This window comes from Macaca thibetana, chromosome 11 (genome assembly GCF_024542745.1).
Source record: "Macaca thibetana thibetana isolate TM-01 chromosome 11, ASM2454274v1, whole genome shotgun sequence".
In the NCBI taxonomy this organism is placed as follows: domain Eukaryota; kingdom Metazoa; phylum Chordata; class Mammalia; order Primates; family Cercopithecidae; genus Macaca; species Macaca thibetana.
In genome coordinates, this window is record NC_065588.1 from 51,625,862 (window position 1) to 51,645,710 (window position 19,849).

Here is a 19,849-nt window from a genome sequence, read left to right on the forward strand (position 1 = left end):
ATTTTGTTGTGTTGTTCAGTTATACTATCTCATTTGGGCATGATTATACTATTATAGTCTAGACAGACACTAACTCCTAAAAATATATTTGGTATATAAATGGTAACATTAATCAATCAAAACAAGAAACTCTTCAACTGCCATTGCTAGTGAGCAATATAGTGAGCAGAGAAAAGGTGAGCAGTATTACAGTAGTAAAAGTTACTAGAAGGCAGATTAAAAATAGTGGAGGTAATGAAGTATGTAGTACAATGCAATAGTTTCCCAGTTTTACAAATGGCATAGAGTATTGCGTAGAGATCTGCATTAAGAATTAAGATATTTGATTGCTATCTCTATATGCCATATAATGTCAAGGGAAAAAAAATCTTCACACTTAGTATTGTTTTGTTGTTGTTATTTTCTTTTCTGTCTCATTGGACACTGTCCCCCAAGCTTCCCTTTCCAATTTAAATACTAATGTGTATTATGTTTTATATTCCTTAGTGTTTCGTGTACATTTCTCTTCTGGCAATTTTGATTCACTGAATTAGTCCCCTTGAGCCAGTGGCAGAGAGACTAGATAAAACATTAAGTCTCTCGTGGTGTCTAATATCTATGTAGAAACCATGCCAGACAGTTCTAAAACACTTTCAGATACTTTCTCTATTTTGTATTTTTGCTCCTTTCTCACTCTCTACTATCAAAGAAACATATCCCCTCTGGATAAAATGGGAAAATTAAGACAAAAACAGTGAAAATAGGAAGAAAATTTGTTCAATGAGAAAGTAAATGTTTTCAGAAATCCTGGTTTTACTGGATAGCAATGGCATCTGCTAATATTTTTACTATTCCAGCCATTCTGAATGTTAGTGAAACTATATGAAAATCAGAGGTAAGTAAAACCTATGGAAGGCAATGGAAATCTCTCAAATCATAGCATTGAATCATTACTTAACAGCTCAACTTTTAATCAATGTAAATAGGTGTTATACTTTGAAACCTGACATATTAAAGTGTATAAAAAGGATTAGCATGTCCTAGTATACCAGCTTATTCATTCTCTAATAATTAAAAGCAGGAGATTACTATCTCTGTCTCTGTGTTTTTAATCAAATATAGCTATACAGTACTGTGCTTAAGAGAACAGGCTAAGTAGTCTGAGTCTATACTTAATGTTTGCTAGCTATATGAATTAAGTTATATAATTTCTCTGAGCCTCAGCTCTTCATTTGGGAATAAGGATAAAAACTTCAGAAATATGTTATAAAGGCTAAGTGAGATAAAGAAAAAAAGTCCCTAGTTCCGAATAGATAGTGCCTTTAATAAATCAAAACTACAATGAATATTTTCCCAAATTAATTTCCAATAAACAAAAAATAAATAATATAACTATTCCTAGAGCCTACTAAATGCTGCATGATTTATGGAACACTTATTTATAGTATTTCAATTAATTCTCAAAAACATCCTTGAAGTTTCAACTCTGTTTTAAACAGAGAAAACTGAAGTTTAAAGACATTAAGTAACTCACCCAAAGTCACAAATCCATTAAATGTCTCATTCATATCTCTCTAATGTTAAAGCTCATACTTTCTGTGATAATAAATTGGCCTTATAGGTCATAAATAAAAAATTAATAGTATGTTAATACCACAATTTTCTGTTAATTTATGTCCTTTTCCTATCTTGTTTAAATTATAAATGGCTAGCTCATGAACCGAAGGAATGAGGTTATGAGTATTTGTTTTCCAGAAAACTTTACAGAAATGAATGTTACTATTTATGAAAGTAAGTGTGATTTGGTGACACCTCTTTTCCCTTGATTTGTTTCTATGCACACTTGTATGAAGGTTGAGAATTAAACCTGCCCATCATTATCGAAAGGAAGAAATATAAATTATTCATATTTCTCCAGGGAAATAGTCATCTAAAACTATAATAAAAACAGTCAAAAACAGACTTAGTAAAATAATTCTTTCAACCACTCAATGACTTTTCCTGAAGAGCCACTGTTTCACTCAGGCCTATAGAATTTCTCAAAGTAATCCTTGTGTCATGGCCCACAACCTAGAATAACTGAGCAGTACCGAAGTGTATTTTAGCATAATTATAAAACTGAGCTATATATTGCCCACAACATTTAGCTAAATAATTTTCTTTTTCATTAGTATATTAACCTAAGCTCTAAATAAATCTTTAAATTTATAAAGTTGAAAAAAACACCAGGCTGATACGAGTAATATAGGTTTTGAAGATACGCTCTGCAAAATTTTTTCAGTGATCTCTATTAAGGTAAAGAAGAAATAACTGAGTAAACACAGAAAAATTTAAAAACTAGATTTTCAAAGTATTTGCATTGCTAAGGGAGGTCTCAACTCAGTGTAATTTAAAACCTTATTAAACAGTACACACACACACACAGAGAGAGAGAGAGAGAGAGAGAGAGAGAGAGAGAGAAATAAAATGGAACCAGTCAGCCCCTTATCTCAGTCTCTTAAAAGCACATCCCTAGATTCTTCAAACTGATTTACTCTCCAATAGTCCCTTTCTTACCAGGCACATCAAATAATTACCAATATCTAACCTAGTTTATTTAAAGGGTCATCGTTAATATTTACTTGATGGCAGACCAAGATATAGGGTTGTTTTTAGAAAGCTCTGAAGATGCTTTGTAGTCATTTTATTTAGCAATTATTAAGCATCACCCTTAATTTTCATTTTAAATGGCTCAAAGGATTTGTTGCAGGAATCTTTAGAAAACAAGTAAGTAATTTGTTGAAATGGTGGAAGGAAGTGAAAACTTAATAAACTAAGCCATATTCTTCCAGGAGAAAATATGGATTTGTATTCAGATATAAAAATCCAAGATAATGAATTAAATGCTTGGAGCTATTCCTCATTATCTGTATGAATACGTCCTGAGATCTTTAAATTCTCTAGGAATTGATTGCAACTTGTTAAACATTGAGGTTCAACCCTCTCAAAGGAAATGGATACTGATAATTTTTATCAAACTTGTTTTATATTGGCAAATGAATATAATTCATGAAACTTTCATAAACATTTCTACATAAAAGCATGATATACCACATCCAGTTCTTGTTATTGGATCACATACGACTAGAGCTTCTTTAAGCCTGTTTCCCTTGTCTTTGAAGACCAGCTATAGAAGTGTCTATTTTTTTGTGAAGTCTATCATGAACCCTTCAAATAACGACTTACACCTTCCATCATAGCTTTTCCTATGTTCCCTCACAGCTTTCATCTGCAAAAGAATGAGTCATGGTATTGTTATTGAGTAAAGTGTTAAAAAAAAATAGCAGGGAATTTAAGAGGAAAACAGATATACAAAAAAGTTGAAATAAGGTGAATAATACAGTGTAATAGACCAGTAATAATATGATATATATATTTTTAAAACTTGAGTCTCTCATGTCAGTAAGTTGTTGAATAAAATTGAATCTTCAGATTGAATCTAAATCTTGTATATTTGATATGAATGTATTTTGTGACTTCAAAGTGTTAAGAAAAACTCAAGCTTTTAATGAAAAATAAACCCTGATGAAATAAGAGTGATGTTGCTGGAGCTGGAGTGAAGTGAATTGAAAGGATGAATTGTAAAAAAATTTAAAGACAGTAATTCGAAAATAACGTTTCTTGAAGTTTTCTTTAAACTTATGTATCAATGAAATGTGATTCCCTTTACATATCTTTTGTTTTAAATTTAGTCAATAAGGTGAACTTGATCCAAATATGTAAACACATCTCACAAGGTAAGACATGTAAGAAAATACATCTTGTAAAACAAAGATAAAAAACTAAGTAAAATCCAGGCTAGAATATCAGCATAAAATAGCAAACTGCACTGATGGCATCATGTGATTCAATAACAAACTCAACTTTAATTAATTAACTAATTAACTAGATGAGTGTTTCCTTTAAACCTACCATAACTATACTAAATACTGGATTATGCTGAAATAGCTTTGAAGATAAAATCCTGTTCTAACTCTCAAGAATGCACAGAATAACGGAGGAGTTAACAGGAGATTTCAGCCTATTGTAAGTGTGATGAGTTAGGAAGAATGAGCATAAGATTCTCATGCAATGCACACAGTGGGTATTAAACCTAGTGTTGTAGAAATAAGGACAGAGGTAATTTGGGATGTCATTACAATGTATTGCCCACAATGCTTATACACACACACACACATAAATACGCACATTCATATATGTATGTATAATATATATGCACATATAATTTACTGCAAGCTTCAAGCACTTTTAGAAGGGTTATTACTAATGAAGAGCAGAGAAAATAACTGGCTATGAGTAGCAATGTTGATAAGCTATGAACATCACAGTGATCTAATCCTGGTTGAAGATAAGAGAAGTGGAGTGTGTGTGTGTGTGTGTGTGTGTGTGGTGGTGGTGGTGGTGATGAGGTGGAAGAGGCAGATACACCATGGTGGGAGAGGTCAGCGCCATGTAGACAAGGAAGAGCAAAGATTTATTTGCCTAGAATGCCTGACAGGTACTATGAAACCTGGTGACTTTTTTCCTATTGCTTTGTTGTTATTGTTCTCATGTGACTCTCTTGGTGCCAAATATAATTATTACTACTTATTTAAGACATAACGTTTTGGACAGGACACCTTCCCATTCCCAAAGATTTTCAGCTCAATGGTTAGGAAATACTTTCTCCATAGAACAAAGCCTCATACAGCTTTCACTAAATGCTTTAGCTTTCACTAAATTTCACTAAATATATTATATATATTTATTTATGTAAATATAAATTATATAAATATACATATTTATAAAGCATTTAGAAAGATCATAAGTAAGTTAATACATATTAAGTTATATAAAAGTTATTAAGTTAATATACATATTAACTTAATGCTCACAATAGCTCTATGAGATGCACTTGTATACAGTGGAAGAAACTACAGGTGAGGCTAATGAGACAGAGAAGTGTTAAGTGATTTTCAGATATAGTAAACAGGTTGGATTCATAACTAGATAACCTCACTGTTTTCTATGGAAATGTTTATGACAATATCATTTGTACTTTATTTTCAAAAAGAAAGAATTAAAAATTGCTATTTCAAAGCATGAATAAATAATTAAACAAATCTTACAGAATACTTATGTATCATCTTTTTAACTGAGGGCATCCTTCTCAAATTAATATTATATTATTTACTTATTTATTTCAACTAGGAAGCAAAATGGCTTCTATAAGAATAAAAGTCATAAAATGACACATAGGTAGGCTGAAATATCATGAAATATTGTAAGATATTCACATGCAATAAACTTCAGTTTTGGGCTCTTCCAGCTTACATTATTCTATACTTCTTCCTCTCCTGTATTCCAGACATCTGAAGTTGTTCATGGCAATGGCTTAAGTATTTCCAGCTTTCAATAAAGTGAACATGGGAGTTGGAAAATCTGAATATTCACGAAAGTTGATCAATGGCATTAAGGTTAAATAAAATATGGAGACAAATCTCTAAAATTTAAAACATCTTAGGTGGTAACCAAAAACTTCAACTCAAGGCATATACACAGACCAGGTGGTTTTTCAGTATGTCCAAAGAACGAAGAGAAGGTTAGAAGCTGTATAAAAAAGAAACGTTACTTATTACTCTTCAAGAAAGTTCATTGACACTGGTAAGGTTTAGGGGAGCTGCCAAGTTTTGATTGGTAAGTTAAGGCAATGAGTAAAACTACCCATAGGATCACAGCAGGTAATTTCAGCAGCTATTAGATAACACTGATTTCAGGTTACAGCAGGCAATTTCAGCAGTCAGGCTTACACAGAATTACATTCTTAGAGCAATGCTACGTTCCCTCTGTGCTTCTTACCCCCTGGCATCTTGAACCTGTGGTGGTTGGGTATGACAAAAATGACCCAACCCAATCCATACAATCAACTTTCACAATGGCTAAGGACAAAGAACTCACTTCAAAAAAAAAAAACTAGGCCAGGCGCAGTGGCTCATGCCTGTAATCCCAGCACTTTGGGAGGCCGAGGCAGGCAGATCACCTGAGGTCAGGAGTTCGAGACCAGCCTGGCCAACATGGCAAAACCCCGTTTCTACTAAAAATACAAAAATTAGCAGGGCGTGGTGGCACATGCCTGTAATCCCAGCTACTTAGGAGGCTGAGGCAGGAGAATCACTTGAACCCAGGAGGCAAAGGTTTCAATGAGCCAAGACCGCACCAGTGCACTCCAGCCTGGGTGGCAGAGTGAGACTCTACCTCAAAAACAACAACAACAAACAAAACAAAACAAAAAAACAAAACAAAACAAACAAAAAACCTCAAGTATCTTCTCCATATTGAGAATTATCAGAGTAATCAAACTTTTACATAACTTGGAAACTTGTATAGGGATTGGTACAAGGATACAAAGGTGGTTCTGATTACAGAGGAAACTTATAGGCATGTCTCAGAAAGATAACAGGTGTTAAGTGGAGTCAGCAAAGTCTGGTTTCAAATTCCTCCCCTACCATTTCCAACTGTGATACCAAACTTTTATTTTTAACCTGTCTTATGTGAAGAGTTTTCACCTGTAAAGGAGTGGAAATTAAAGGACCACTGTTATTATCGGGTGGTGTTAAATTTCCCCTTGAAGTAGAAATGGCATACTATGTCAACCAAACTCCAGCTCCATATTTGGATATTTGTTAATCCATAACTCTTCAAGTGTGTTATTTGTGCTTTCTCTTATAGGTCTGGCAGGGGAAAAAAGTAAGCAACTGAAGAATGAGAAATCATACAGAAATAACAGAGTTTATTCTTCTGGGATTGACAGATGACCCAAAGTTTCAGGTTGTGATCTTTGTCTTCCTGCTTATCACCTACATGCTCAGCGTCACTGGGAACCTGACCATTATCACCCTCACCCTGCTGGATTCCCACCTGCAGACCCCCATGTATTTCTTCCTCAGAAATTTCTCCATATTAGAAATTTCATTCACAACTGTCAGTATACCCAAGTTTCTGGGTAACATTATTTCAGGAGATAAAACCATTTCCTTTAATGATTGCATAGTTCAGTTATTTTTTTTCATTCTCTTGGGAGTCACAGAGTTTTACCTTCTGGCTGCCATGTCCTATGACCGCTATGTGGCCATCTGCAAGCCTCTGCATTACTTGAATATCATGAATCGAAGAGTCTGCACACTGCTTGTTTTTACTTCTTGGCTGGTTTCATTCTTAATCATATTCCCAGCACTCATGTTGCTCTTAAAGCTTGATTACTGTAGGTCTAATATTATGGACCATTTTACCTGTGATTATTTTCCCCTGCTGCAACTTGCTTGTTCAGACACAAAATTCCTAGAGGTGATGGGATTTTCTTGTGCTGTGTTTACTCTAATGTTGACTTTGGCATTAATATTTCTGTCCTACATATACATTATCAGAACAATTTTGAGAATTCCTTCTGCTAGTCAAAGGACAAAGGCCTTTTCCACATGTTCTTCCCACATGATTGTCATCTCCATCTCTTATGGCAGCTGCATTTTTATGTACATTAAACCCTCAGCAAAAGATAGAGTGTCCTTGAGCAAGGGAGTGGCAATACTAAACACCTCAGTAGCCCCCATGCTGAACCCCTTTATTTACAGTCTAAGAAATCAGCAAGTTAAGCAAGCTTTCATTAACATGGCAAGGAAGACAGTATTTTTCACAAGCACATGAAATGGTATGACGTGACGAATTAGAGGCACAGGAAAGGATAATACGAGTTTTCAGTAGCTTCTTCCAATCAAAATGGCCTCTTTGCACTCTTCTGCATCATTTTCTTTTTCCTAAAAGTTTGCAAGCATATTTATTTAATATATTTCTCATTCGACTGAAAATAATTTTATTGTGTCTTCCTGACATCCCTTCCTTTGAACAATTTTTTAAAATTACAAGATTCAAAAATATTTTGAAAACTAAAATTATTCTTGAGTTTTCTTCAAGAAATAAAATTATACCTAGATACATTGGAATGGCTTTATAAATATCAATCTGATATTCTACTTGTTATACACAGAACATACAGTTTTATAATTTTAATTTATTCTTATAGAAATTCCCTTCACTATGCTACTGGTGTTCTAGGAAATATGTAAAAGATATGATATAATTTTTTTAAAATGTAAGTTAATTCATTTGAAAAGCAAAAAAACTTTCATTACTCATTTTAATTTGGTATGTTTGTGAAATTAATCTATTAATAAAGAAAAGAAGCCTAGACCATTATCAATATATACTTTTTTGTTATAAGTGCTAAGTGGATCTCCATATTTGTGAATCCCATAATATTCTCTCTATAGAATGACAGATGATGAATAGACACATACACAAATACATATACAGATTTCATCCAACATAGAAATATAGTTATTTATATAACTATATATAATATATTACTAAGATATGTTAAGTTTCTGTGAGTGGAAAATAAGCTTCTTTCTATCATTACCTAAAAGTAATATGTAAATCTTCCTACATTTTAGACTAGTTTAAAACAGGATATGCATTCAAACTATTTTGTACCTGAACAAAATTATGTAAGGTTTAGTTTTATACAAAATAAAAGCTTCACAATGAAGCAAAAGTTTTTTAGTATATCTAAAATTATGATTTTTATCTGTTAAAATTTTGCTTCCTTGTACTTAACATATTAATAAATGTCTAAAGTATGCAAGCAAGATGAGTGTGTGTGTGCCCATGATTTCAAAAGCTGAAATAAGAAGTAATGATACTAAAATACTGTAAATTTTATTGACCACATTTTTAAGTAATAGAAAACAAATTATAATTTTAATCAGTGATACAAATTTTTTTAAGATTTTTGTGCAATATATTCAACTGGGAGACTAAGAACAAGGTTTGCTGAGGAAAAACTGTCAAAGAAAACTGAAATGAATTCAAAATGTTAAACAGAAGATAGAAATGGTTTCTTAATTTTATTACTTCCTTTTAGAAATAACATTTTCATGTTAAACAAGAAAAATGATAGAAAGCCTGTGGTCTCTATGCCCTCTGAGCATATATTTTCTCATGTGTAAACCAGTCATAACATCTTAAGTTAAGTTACTATAAGAATGGAAATCAATCTGTAAAGCATGTAACATAATGAGCTATCAATACATTAGTAACAACTATTTCTATTGTTATCTTTACATATAGTACATCTACAATTATGTTCAGATTTAAATTTTAAAAAATTTTATTTCTTTAGGATTTCAAGTCAATAATAGTTGACAGAACTAACAGATGCATTTATAAAAATTAAAACTAAATGACATTATCATCAATGTTTGAAAAGATGCATAAACTAAATTCAGTAACAGATGAGGAGGAGAAGGTTTTACTTGGGTTAGCTATGGAAACCTGATAAAGATGATTATATGTTTATAAAATATTGAGAAATTCATTATACAGTAACATGATTGACATGAAAAATAATTACAGAATTTTGGAATTTTTGAAAGAGAGAGGTGAGAGAGTCATTGGAATACTGATATTGGTGCATACTATATTGTTACTGAGAAACAGAATATGTACATGTACTTAGCCAGAAACAAATTATAGAATTGCTTGAAGACCAGTCTGAAATATTTGTATTCTTTATGGTAATTGATTTAGAATTATTTTAGACTCTTTAGAAAGTAATCAATATGATTACCAGGAATAAGTGCTTAGATTCTAAAGAATAATAACTCAACCATTGTGTTCTTTACATGCAGATAGGTGATCCTACATTTGCAACACATAATCACACTGTTAGATTCTCATTGCTATAAACTTTGCCTGTCTATAATAGAGAGATTAGCATTCATTTGTCAGGCACTTTTTGAAGTGAGAGACACAAAAATATATATAACTCATGTAACTAGAGCTCATTCACAGTATTATACAAGAAATCTAAAAGATAACTATCATCAAGGCCCTGGATGATAATGCAGCCAGACTTCCATCAGAGACAACATTAAAATACCCACCAAAAGAAGCCTTTTTAGGCCAGGCATGGTGGCTCAATATATATCTTTTAAGACCTGAGATTCCTGAAATCCCCATCTCTCTTACCAACCAGACAGTCTGCAACAGTAGGGTTGCATTTTTCATTTCCAATGTCTTTAAGAATTTGAATAAACTATAGTATAGCTGTACACTGCAGCTATAAAAGGGATGAGAGATATACACTGTTGTAGCAATGGTCCTCAGGGCATATATTGATTAAATAAAATAGGGAAAATATTTGTATGTTTTACTAAGAAGGGAGAATGTTAATGTGTAAATTATTTATGACTGAAGGTAACAAATGAGGTCATATGTAGTGGCTCATGACTGTAACCCCAGCAGTAGGGGAGGCCAAGGCAGATAGATCACCTGAAGTCAGGAGTTCAAGACCAGCCTGGCCAACGTGGTGAAACCCAGTCTCTACTAAAAATACAAAAATTAGGTGGGTGGGGTGGTATGCACCTGTAATCCCAGCTACTTGGGAGGCTGAGGCAGGAGAATCACTTGAATCCATGAGGCAGATGTTGCAGTGAGCCGAGATCATGCCACTGCACTCCAGCCTAGGTAATACAGCAAGACTCCATCTCAAAAGAAAAAAAAAAAAGAACAAATGAGCAATAAGCCATAATATTTTTTAAAACTGCCTATAGAGAAGGAAGTAAAGAGGTTGGAAGAATCAATGTTTAAATATAGACTTTTTGAAATGTAATTAGGTTTGATTATTAAACTTTGGGCAAATATTAGTATTTAATAATTACAAATGCATTAATTCAAAAAAACTCTGAAAAATAAAACTCAAGTGAATTAAATATAACAAACTGTGTATTAAGTTGGTGAAGTAACCACCTGAACAGAATTATTCCAGCTGGTTTTCAGTATATCAATTGGTCTGTACTTCCATGTGGGGTTTAATCTAAGGGCACAAAGAGAAGAGCTAAAAATAAATCTGAAACTGTTCTCAGGAATGACATTGTGGGTGACAATGGCATCATTATTATTCTAATACTGTTGTATGTGCAATATGAGGAACAGAAACAAATGAAAATTAATGTGATAGCCAGGGTACTCAATATGAGAGAAAGAAGACACAAATGGATCAAAGATAGAAAGGATTATGTAAAAGTCGTGTAGTCCTAAAGTTGAAAAATATTAACATGTTTTAGTGATACAAGACATAGAAAGAAATTATTTAGGTAGTGAAGGTAAGAGAGTCCTTGGCAAGGTTTCCCTTTTAATAAAAAGTAGCCCCCAAGTCATTTCTTTTCTCACAAAGAGCAGCCTGAAAAATCAAGCTGCAGACATAGAAAAGCAGGCTAGATGCTTACATGGGTGAATGCCAGCAGTTGTGCCAATAGGAAAAGGCTATCTGGGGGTCAGGCATATTCAACATGGCCACCCCATCTTCCCTTTTGTTTGTCAACCACATGTACAGTAAAGAAGTAGGCAACATGGCACTGGCCAGGTAGAGAACTCATCTGCATAATAAAAGATTAGGGTGGGGCGGCCATCTTCTTTGTGGGCTATGCAAATGACATATCTGGTCTGACCAATCTCTCGTCCTCTATGTAAATCAGACACTACCTCCTCAGGCTCATCTATAAAATCCTGTGCATTTCACCATGGCACCAGAAGACCCGCTTAGAAGCCCCTCTCTCTGCAGGAGAGGGAGCTTTTCTCTTTCACCTATAAAACCTCTGCTCTTAACCTCACCCCTTGTGTGTTCACATCCTTGATTTCCTTGATATGAGGCAATGAACCTTGGATATTACCCCAGACGAATAATGTTGTTTCATTAGTATGCTCTTCTAAAGATTTTTTCAACAAGCTATTGTCCAAAAAATATTATATGTTAAAAAAATATGTTTGCTTGTCCTTTCCACTGAAAATAAATAGAAGAGATTATTGACTTCATGACAATTATTATAACTAGTGCTCAGATTCTTATCTTGATTTAATATTTTCCAATCAATGCAAAGAGGACTTTTTGGAGAAATGATTGATTTCAGATGTAATACAGGAAAGTGTAACATGAGCCTGGAAAAACATACTACTTAAGAAGGAAGCTATCTAATACTAAAAGTATAATGTCCATGAGAGTCAGAAGACAACTTGAAGACTTTCTCCCTGGATAAATCACTCCAAAGAGGTAGAGATGTTAATTTAAATCTTCCTTGAAATGCATATGTCAAACACTAACATGACCAAAAGATGATTTCAAAATTGTGAATCTATGTGTTTATAATGATACCAACAAAAAGATACTGGTGAATCAACTTGGAATACTGAATGAAGAACAAAGTAAGCATTCATCTGAGATTTTCTACATGAATTGTAACAATGTATAAGGAAATGGTAAATGTTAGGTTGAGAATATAATCATTTTGTAGCACATAGTGAACAAATGAATCCAGCCATTGATCACCAATGAAACCACCACGGCAGGATTGTAACTGAGACAGTGAAGGAGATCCAACCTAGCCAATTCCATCTTGCTTCTAACCTCCGGGCTGTCCTTGTTCATTCTGGGCAGCTGAACTGACTTTAGGAGGAACTTAGTTTTCCAGGGCAGGCCTTCGTCTTGCCTGGGGACCAGACTGCCTTTGTAGGACTAACAAATTAGCCACAAGATTAGATATTATGGTTTAGGAGTCATGCAGCTGGAGGCTAAAGGATTCTGACCCTCCCTAAACTACTCCTGAGATAGTACTTGAGATATTTTACAGACCCTGCACTTGACAGATCAGTGGCACCACCCAAATGGATAAACTGGCTCATCTGATCTTGTAGGCCCCACAAAGGAACTGTCTCGGTACAAGAAAACAGCTTCAACTCCCTAGGATTTCATTTAGGTCCTGACCAATCAGCACTCCCAGCTCACTAGCTTTTCCCCACCCACCGAGTTGTCTTTAAAAACTCTGATTCCCACACCTTGGGAGGCCAAGGCAGGCAGATCACCTAAGGCCAGGAGTTTGAGACTTGCCTGGCCAACATGGTGAGACCCAGTCTCTACAACAAATGCAAAAGTTAGCCAGGCATGGTGGTGTGTGCCTGTAGTCCCAGCTACTTAGGAGGCTGAGGCAGTAGAATCACTTGAACCTGGGAGGCCAAAGTTGCAGTGAGCTGAGATCGTGCCAATGCACTCCAGCCTAGGTAACAGAGTGAGACTCTGTCTCAAACAACAACAACAACAACTATTGTGGGGTCTGGCCAGCAGCCCACAATGCAACAGGGCTCTCTTTTTGTTCCCAGGCAGATCAGCAGGTCAAGAAATAATAGACATACACAAAATAGTAAAAGCTGGGTCCAGGGGATCACTGCCTTCTGGTCCCATGATGACGCCAATGCACTGGATATGCCAGCATTTATTATTAAGTTTAGTGAGGGCGGGGGTAGCTTAGTGAGGGATTAATGTTGTTTGATTATGAGGTAAAATGGTCACATGGGGATGAAGTAATTCCTTAACATGACATCTGTATGCAGAAGTACAGTATACAAAGATAAGAATTTACAGTAGAGTATGTGCATCAGTAATTTCTAACAGAGCCTTAAAAGAGAAACATGGTCTTTCCATAACCTATGACTAGCAAAACATTAATCAGTAGTAACAGTTGCAGCAAGATATTCATCAGCAGTAACAGTTGCAGCAAAAGCTGGTTACAAACAATCCACAGAAACAGGACGTGAAGCTAGACAACTGGTTAGAACAGAAATTCTCAGAAGGGAGCATGCCTTAACCCTAAAGAGGCCTAGAAGAGCCATGGCAAGATGAGGGTGTTTATAGCCCTATCTTATCCATATGAACAGGTGCCTTCATGCATCCATTTATAGGCTCTCCACAAGGGTCGCATTTCATTCCCAGAGCTATGAACATCTGCTTTTCTGGGATAGGAATCTTGGTGATGTGAAACCTCCCTGACTGCACGTCTGTTCATAGGCTCCCTGCAGGGGAAAGCACATCACACGCTGTTGGCTCATTCTGGCAGTCCAACCTGGCATTGTCTTTACACAATCCTGCACGCAACTTTGTATTTACAATAATCAGGAGCATTTCATCTTTTATTCCATAGCAATAGTTTCAGGGGGTCTCCCTACAAACAACAGCAACAACAAAAAACACCTCTGATCCCCGATCCCAGAATCCTCAGGGAGACTGATTTGAGTAATACTAAGACTTGGGTCTCCTGCACTGCCAGCTATGCATGAATTACAGGATTCATTCTTTCTCTATTGCAGTTCTCCTGTCTTGATAAATCGGCTCTGTCTAGGCAGCAGGCAAGGTGAACTCATTGGGCTGTTACACCAATAGCTGCTAATTATTTTTTTAATCAATTAAACATGTATCTCTGTTGAAAGTATAAAATTCTTTTTTGAATTAGTTTTGAAAGGAAAAAAATGCCTAAGCCTAAACCTCAATTAAGCCTTTACACCTAAATAGCAACAACAGGATATCAATAGGACAAGGATGCAATCAAGCGAGGCATTAATGCACTTTTCCATCTGTGAATAATGATAGGATTTCCTGCTTATTAATTGAGCTGTTATAATAAAAACATAACATCATTTTTATAATGGTCACAAAAGTGATCAACAAAACTTAAGTGATTAAGGGTAACACTCCCTATGATATGGAAACATATCTGCCAAAATGTTCCTTTACTAAATGCTCCTTTATAACAGTGAAATACATCTTAAGTATATATACTTTTGATTTCTAAATTATACCCCAATAAAGCTGGAAAAAAAAAACTAAAACATTATTTGATTACTTAAATTTATTATTGTATTTTTATACATTAAATGCACATTTCATAATTTTATTAAAACATATAATGCCTATTTTGTGTTAAATAATCTGTATTATATAATATGCATTATTAGTTTAAATACATCAAATGTTAAATAAATGGTTTATCTGATTATACATTTTTTTGCCAAAATACTTGGGAAACATAAAAAGAACACTAAGGAGAATAATTAGTTATAATTCACAAACCAGAATTTCACATAAATAAAAGCACATATGGGTTTTTTATTAGAATGTTGAAGGGATAACAGATGTAAAGGCCAAGATAAACAATAAGATGGACAAATTGACGCTGCTATTAAATATTGCAATTTATAATGATAATTGAATTAGTTAACCTGATAGCATTTTTAAAAACTTGTGAGCACAATACTTGCATTATGATAGTTATTCTTTACTTAGCATTGTGAAATAACCTTTTGCTTCTTGATGCCTTAACACTTAACAAAGCCTTAGGATAAAAAACAAAAATGGGATATGTAGAAAACTTTTCTAATCTCAAAAAGATGATTAAATATCAATTAGATTGTGCTCTAGTTTTGTAAGAAAATGGATGTCATAGCTATTTTTATTACTCATGAAATATTAAGTATGTATAAAATATTAATTGCAATTAATGGAAGTAAATATTTCACAGAAGACAATATTTGAGGTCCTCTGTGGGCCAAAAGATGAACTTAACTGCTCTCAAGGGAGATTGACTACAGATAAGAGTTAGGAGGCTAAAGGCGGCTTCCCGAAATCTCTCATGGTCTATAATACAGCAGAGGTGTGGCCTGGACTTTGCTTTGTTCCCAGATCAAATCTTTTGAGGTCAAAACAAAGAAACTTGAAATGATTTAGATATTAGTATGACCAGAGGGAAGCCAGATACCAGAATCTAACTCATAATATCCAATGTGTCACATATTTATCTGTTTTCTCTTTAAATGTTTTTTTCTTTTTTTAACTTCTGGCTCAACATTATTGAAGAGGAATAAATTTTTTTAACTTCTAGTTCAACATTATTGAAAAGGAATATAATGTATTTCCACGTCTTCCAAAAGTTTCTGGCATTCCATTTTTATTTCCTGAAGTATTTCCCTTAAACCATTATAAAATAGAGAAAAACATAAAATAAAATTTGGTAAGTGTGAACTTTAGTAGTGTCCAGAAGAGAAGCAATAATTTTACATTCTATCCATCATAGCAGAAATTTGACAATCTAAAATATGGAGGAGACAACTATTAGGATTTTAGCAGACCACGTCTATAGAATACCAGCAGTGCTTAAATAGCTGGAAATTAACTGACTAGTTTCGAATGAATGTGAGAGGGTTTCCTATACAATTCTGGATATTTTTATGAATGAATGGTTGCATAAGGATGAATGGTCTTATGTGGGACAAAATTTACTAGGAAATAAAACTTTTTTCCATAAAGCTCTGAAAGGAAGATGTTCAAATGGAAGATGCGCTAAGTTATAATCCAAGTGAGAGAGCTGCTGAGACCTAAGGCAAGTAGTTACTTTTCCAATTTATGCTTCAGAGCAAAATGAAAAATAGATAAATACCACATGTTCCCTTAAGCTCAAAATTAAAAATGTCTGTATGTATAATATATACACACATTTCTTGTGAGTCATAGAAGACATCAAACATTAAAGATTTTGATGGAATTACAAGACAAACCAATAAATAAGTGAACATGTTCCCTATTTGTTAAGTAAAATAATTACATTATTTACTCTATCTTATAGTAAATATAAATCATATAGAGGATGTTCTAGTATCTTGACAATTAGACCAAAATATTAATATTAAAAATAAAATGAATAAATAAAATAACAATATTAAAATAAAAATATATGTTTTATTCGCTAAAAATCTTTGTTTCTCATATCATAAAAAGAATAATGGGTTATTAACAATCTTGTAATTTTCACTTTTATCTTTTGATGGAATTAAGAGCACCCATTTTGTATTTAGGTGGTAATATCCTTTAATGTATACATCATGGAAAAAAAGAAAAACGTATGTTTCTTGTGATTGTTTCAACAAAAATATAATGATATTTTGCATTAATGGGACTCAAAGCAGGAATTATACATTTTATTAGCTGTTTCTCAGTGATGCAGCTTATTGTATGAAAATATCCTAACTTCTGCTAGATTTAAAGTAAGAGAACCAGTAAATAGGCTGGACATAGAAAAAAAATTAAAACATAATGCAAAAAAGATAGTCAAAATAAAACTCTCATAGACTGTAGAAGATTTTTAGAATTGTATTAATGACGATTATATGGATCATGATGCATTATATCTCTTATCTATTTTTCCTTAATTGTCATTCTACCAAAATATCTTTAAAAGAACAAAAAGGAGAGTAGAGGAGGGAGAGAGAGAAAGGAAGCGACATGAACCACACAATGGTCACAGAATTTGTCCTCCTGGGCCTTTCTGATGATCCTGACCTTCAGATTGTGATTTTTCTCTTTTTATTTATCACATATATGTTAAGTGTTACTGGAAACCTGACTATCATCACCCTGACCTTTGTGGACTCCCATCTGCAGACACCTATGTATTTCTTCCTCCGGAACTTCTCTTTCTTAGAAATCTCATTTACAACTGTATGCATCCCCAGATTTCTGGGGGCAATTATCACCAGGAATAAGACTATTTCCTATAACAACTGTGCAGCCCAACTCTTTTTCTTTATATTCATGGGGGTGACGGAATTTTACATATTAACTGCCATGTCCTATGACCGCTATGTTGCCATCTGCAAGCCCCTTCATTACACAACCATCATGAACAGGAATCTCTGCACCCTACTTGTGTTGTGTGCCTGGCTAAGTGGGTTTCTGACCATTTTCCCACCCCTTATGCTTCTCCTCCAGCTGGATTACTGTGCTTCCAACGTCATTGATCACTTTGCATGTGACTATTTTCCCCTCTTACTACTATCTTGTTCAGATACATGGCTCCTAGAAGTAATTGGTTTTTACTTTGCTTTGGTTACTTTGCTGTTCACTTTGGCATTAGTGATTTTATCTTACATGTACATTATCAGGACCATTTTAAGAATCCCATCTGCCAGTCAAAGAAAAAAGGCTTTCTCCACTTGTTCCTCTCACATGATTGTCATTTCCATTTCTTATGGAAGCTGTATATTCATGTATGCTAATCCAGCTGCAAAAGAAAAGGCATCATTGACAAAAGGAGTAGCTGTTCTCAATACATCCATTGCCCCCATGCTGAACCCTTTCATTTACACTTTGAGAAACCAGCAAGTAAAACAAGCCTTCAAAAGTGTGGTCCATAAAGTTGTGTTTTATGCAAAAAAAATGAATTTTTGGTCAAAGAGCCCTATAAAAAAACAAGAAAAATTTTGAAATTTCTCAATATCTCTGTAAGTATCCTTGCTCTCCTAGTTTCTTTATATGCTGCATTATAGTTAATTTTATAATTTCCCTGTCCATTTCTTCCACTTCTATACAAGTTTCTCCACTGCATTGTTTAATGACTTACTGGAAAAAAAAGTAAAATTTATTTTCCTTACAAAATTGTCTGGAAATTATATATATTTATTTAAAACTCAGCTTGTGTATGATTTTATAGTAAAATAATTTTACTATAGTAATTTTAATTCTGTATGTCACTTCCTTAAAGGCACATATGTCCTCATGTCGTACTTCAAATGTAGTTTCAAACTTTAGTTTCTTCTGTATTTTCAACATAAATATTGATAATGTCATAACACTTTTAGACTCTACATGTTCTCTATCATGTTCACTAAATTCAGCGCCTGGAGGTACTATGCTCTGTTGCATTGTACTTTAAATGTAGAGATTTATTTGATGAAATTTAGTGCATGCCACTTTTATTTTCTTTGTAAATTAAGTTCCTTATTTAAAATACAAGAATAAATTTTAAAAGCACCATAATTTTTTATTTATACAAATATCAATTCAATTATTAATTATTAGGCTTGAGGTATAAGTCACTGATAAATGGTTGGACTATAGGAGAATTCCATCTTCAAATGTTCATTTTACTTCCATGTTCTCCCAAATGATGTTAGTAAAAAACTTTAGGTCTAACACACTTCATTTACAAATTTGTATACTGCTGTAACTTACAAAGTAAAATGTAAAAAAAAAGATTTCAAATAATTGTAAAAAAATTAAAACTTTAATTGTATAGATTTTAACATATTTCAAATAATTTTGAGTCTTTTATGTCTCAACTATTTGCTGGTAAGATCTGGAAACCAAAGTCTTCCAAGACGAACAATTAACTTGGAGACATCTCTGAGGAACTTAATCTTTAGGAATCTGTGATACTTTAAAAGTTAACCTATGCCTATATTTGAAATAATTTTAAATACCTTTCACATGTGCCTTTTGTTGTTTGTTCACTTATTTATTTATAAATGTATCTACTAAAGAAACCATTCAGTGATTTAAAAGATTTGTTCTTGCTCTCACACAGATCTAGTAAGAGAGAAAAACATAAACAAATGAATGATCACAATGCAATTTCATATGTTGTACCTCTATGAAGAATATATTATATAGATATGTACATATGTTGAGATCTAAATGATAATAGTCTTACAACATTAATAATATTAATAATTTGAAAAGACATATGGATAAGGAAGTTAGAATAATTGTTATTTTTATTTATTCTATCAGGATAGCCATGATGAAGATAACAGGTAAAGAAAAAAGTACAATATCAGAAAGCCTCAGATAAATAGACATACCACTCAGATCTAACAGTTAGTACTTACAATGTCAGACACATTACTAAGTGCATAAACTTAATTATTTCTTTGCACTGTTATGACATATATAGTCATATTTTTTTTCAGTTGTTAAATGACTTGATCAAAGTTATCACATAAATGATATGAATAGATTTTATTCTTTTAAACTCTCCTGGCTTATTCAAACAAAATCTGTAATTCTGATCAACTTCATTACATTAAAATATTTTTATAAGTATAATATTTGGTGTGTGCAACTCCAGCAAAAAGAAAAAGT

At 33.4% G+C, this 19,849-nt stretch overlaps 4 protein-coding genes across 33 annotated transcripts in view; all 4 read left to right on the top strand.

The window, feature by feature from the left end:
• The window catches only part of BLOC1S1 (biogenesis of lysosomal organelles complex 1 subunit 1), a 1,086,347-nt gene that overhangs the window by 707,206 nt on the left and 359,292 nt on the right, over nt 1-19,849 (top strand). The window contains exon 1 of one of the 29 annotated variants that reach the window (XM_050749007.1): nt 13,400-13,403. The exons of the other annotated variants lie outside the window; for them this stretch is intronic. The gene's annotated coding sequence lies outside the window, so the exon portion shown is untranslated. Of the gene's footprint in view, nt 1-13,399; nt 13,404-19,849 lie in introns of those variants that run through there. 29 annotated transcript variants of the gene reach the window in all.
• TMT1B (thiol methyltransferase 1B) overlaps nt 1-19,849 on the top strand; it is a 686,675-nt gene that overhangs the window by 340,471 nt on the left and 326,355 nt on the right. The gene's annotated exons all lie outside the window — the stretch shown is intronic.
• Nucleotides 617-8,544, top strand: LOC126931143 (olfactory receptor 6C1). Its single transcript, XM_050748962.1, has 2 exons — nt 617-874; nt 6,727-8,544. The coding sequence occupies exon 2, from the start codon at nt 6,760-6,762 to the stop codon at nt 7,696-7,698; it is 939 nt and encodes a 312-aa protein (XP_050604919.1). The 5' UTR covers nt 617-874; nt 6,727-6,759; the 3' UTR covers nt 7,699-8,544.
• LOC126931606 (olfactory receptor 6C3) lies at nt 15,551-18,193 on the top strand. The gene is made up of 2 exons (XM_050749998.1): nt 15,551-15,863; nt 17,169-18,193. The coding sequence occupies exon 2, from the start codon at nt 17,213-17,215 to the stop codon at nt 18,191-18,193; it is 981 nt and encodes a 326-aa protein (XP_050605955.1). The 5' UTR covers nt 15,551-15,863; nt 17,169-17,212.

Excerpts from the sequence above, each read along its gene's own strand:
- LOC126931143 (XM_050748962.1), top strand. The coding sequence starts at position 6,760 with ATGAGAAATCATACAGAAATAACAGAGTTTATTCTTCTGGGATTGACA.
- LOC126931606 (XM_050749998.1), top strand. The coding sequence starts at position 17,213 with ATGAACCACACAATGGTCACAGAATTTGTCCTCCTGGGCCTTTCTGAT.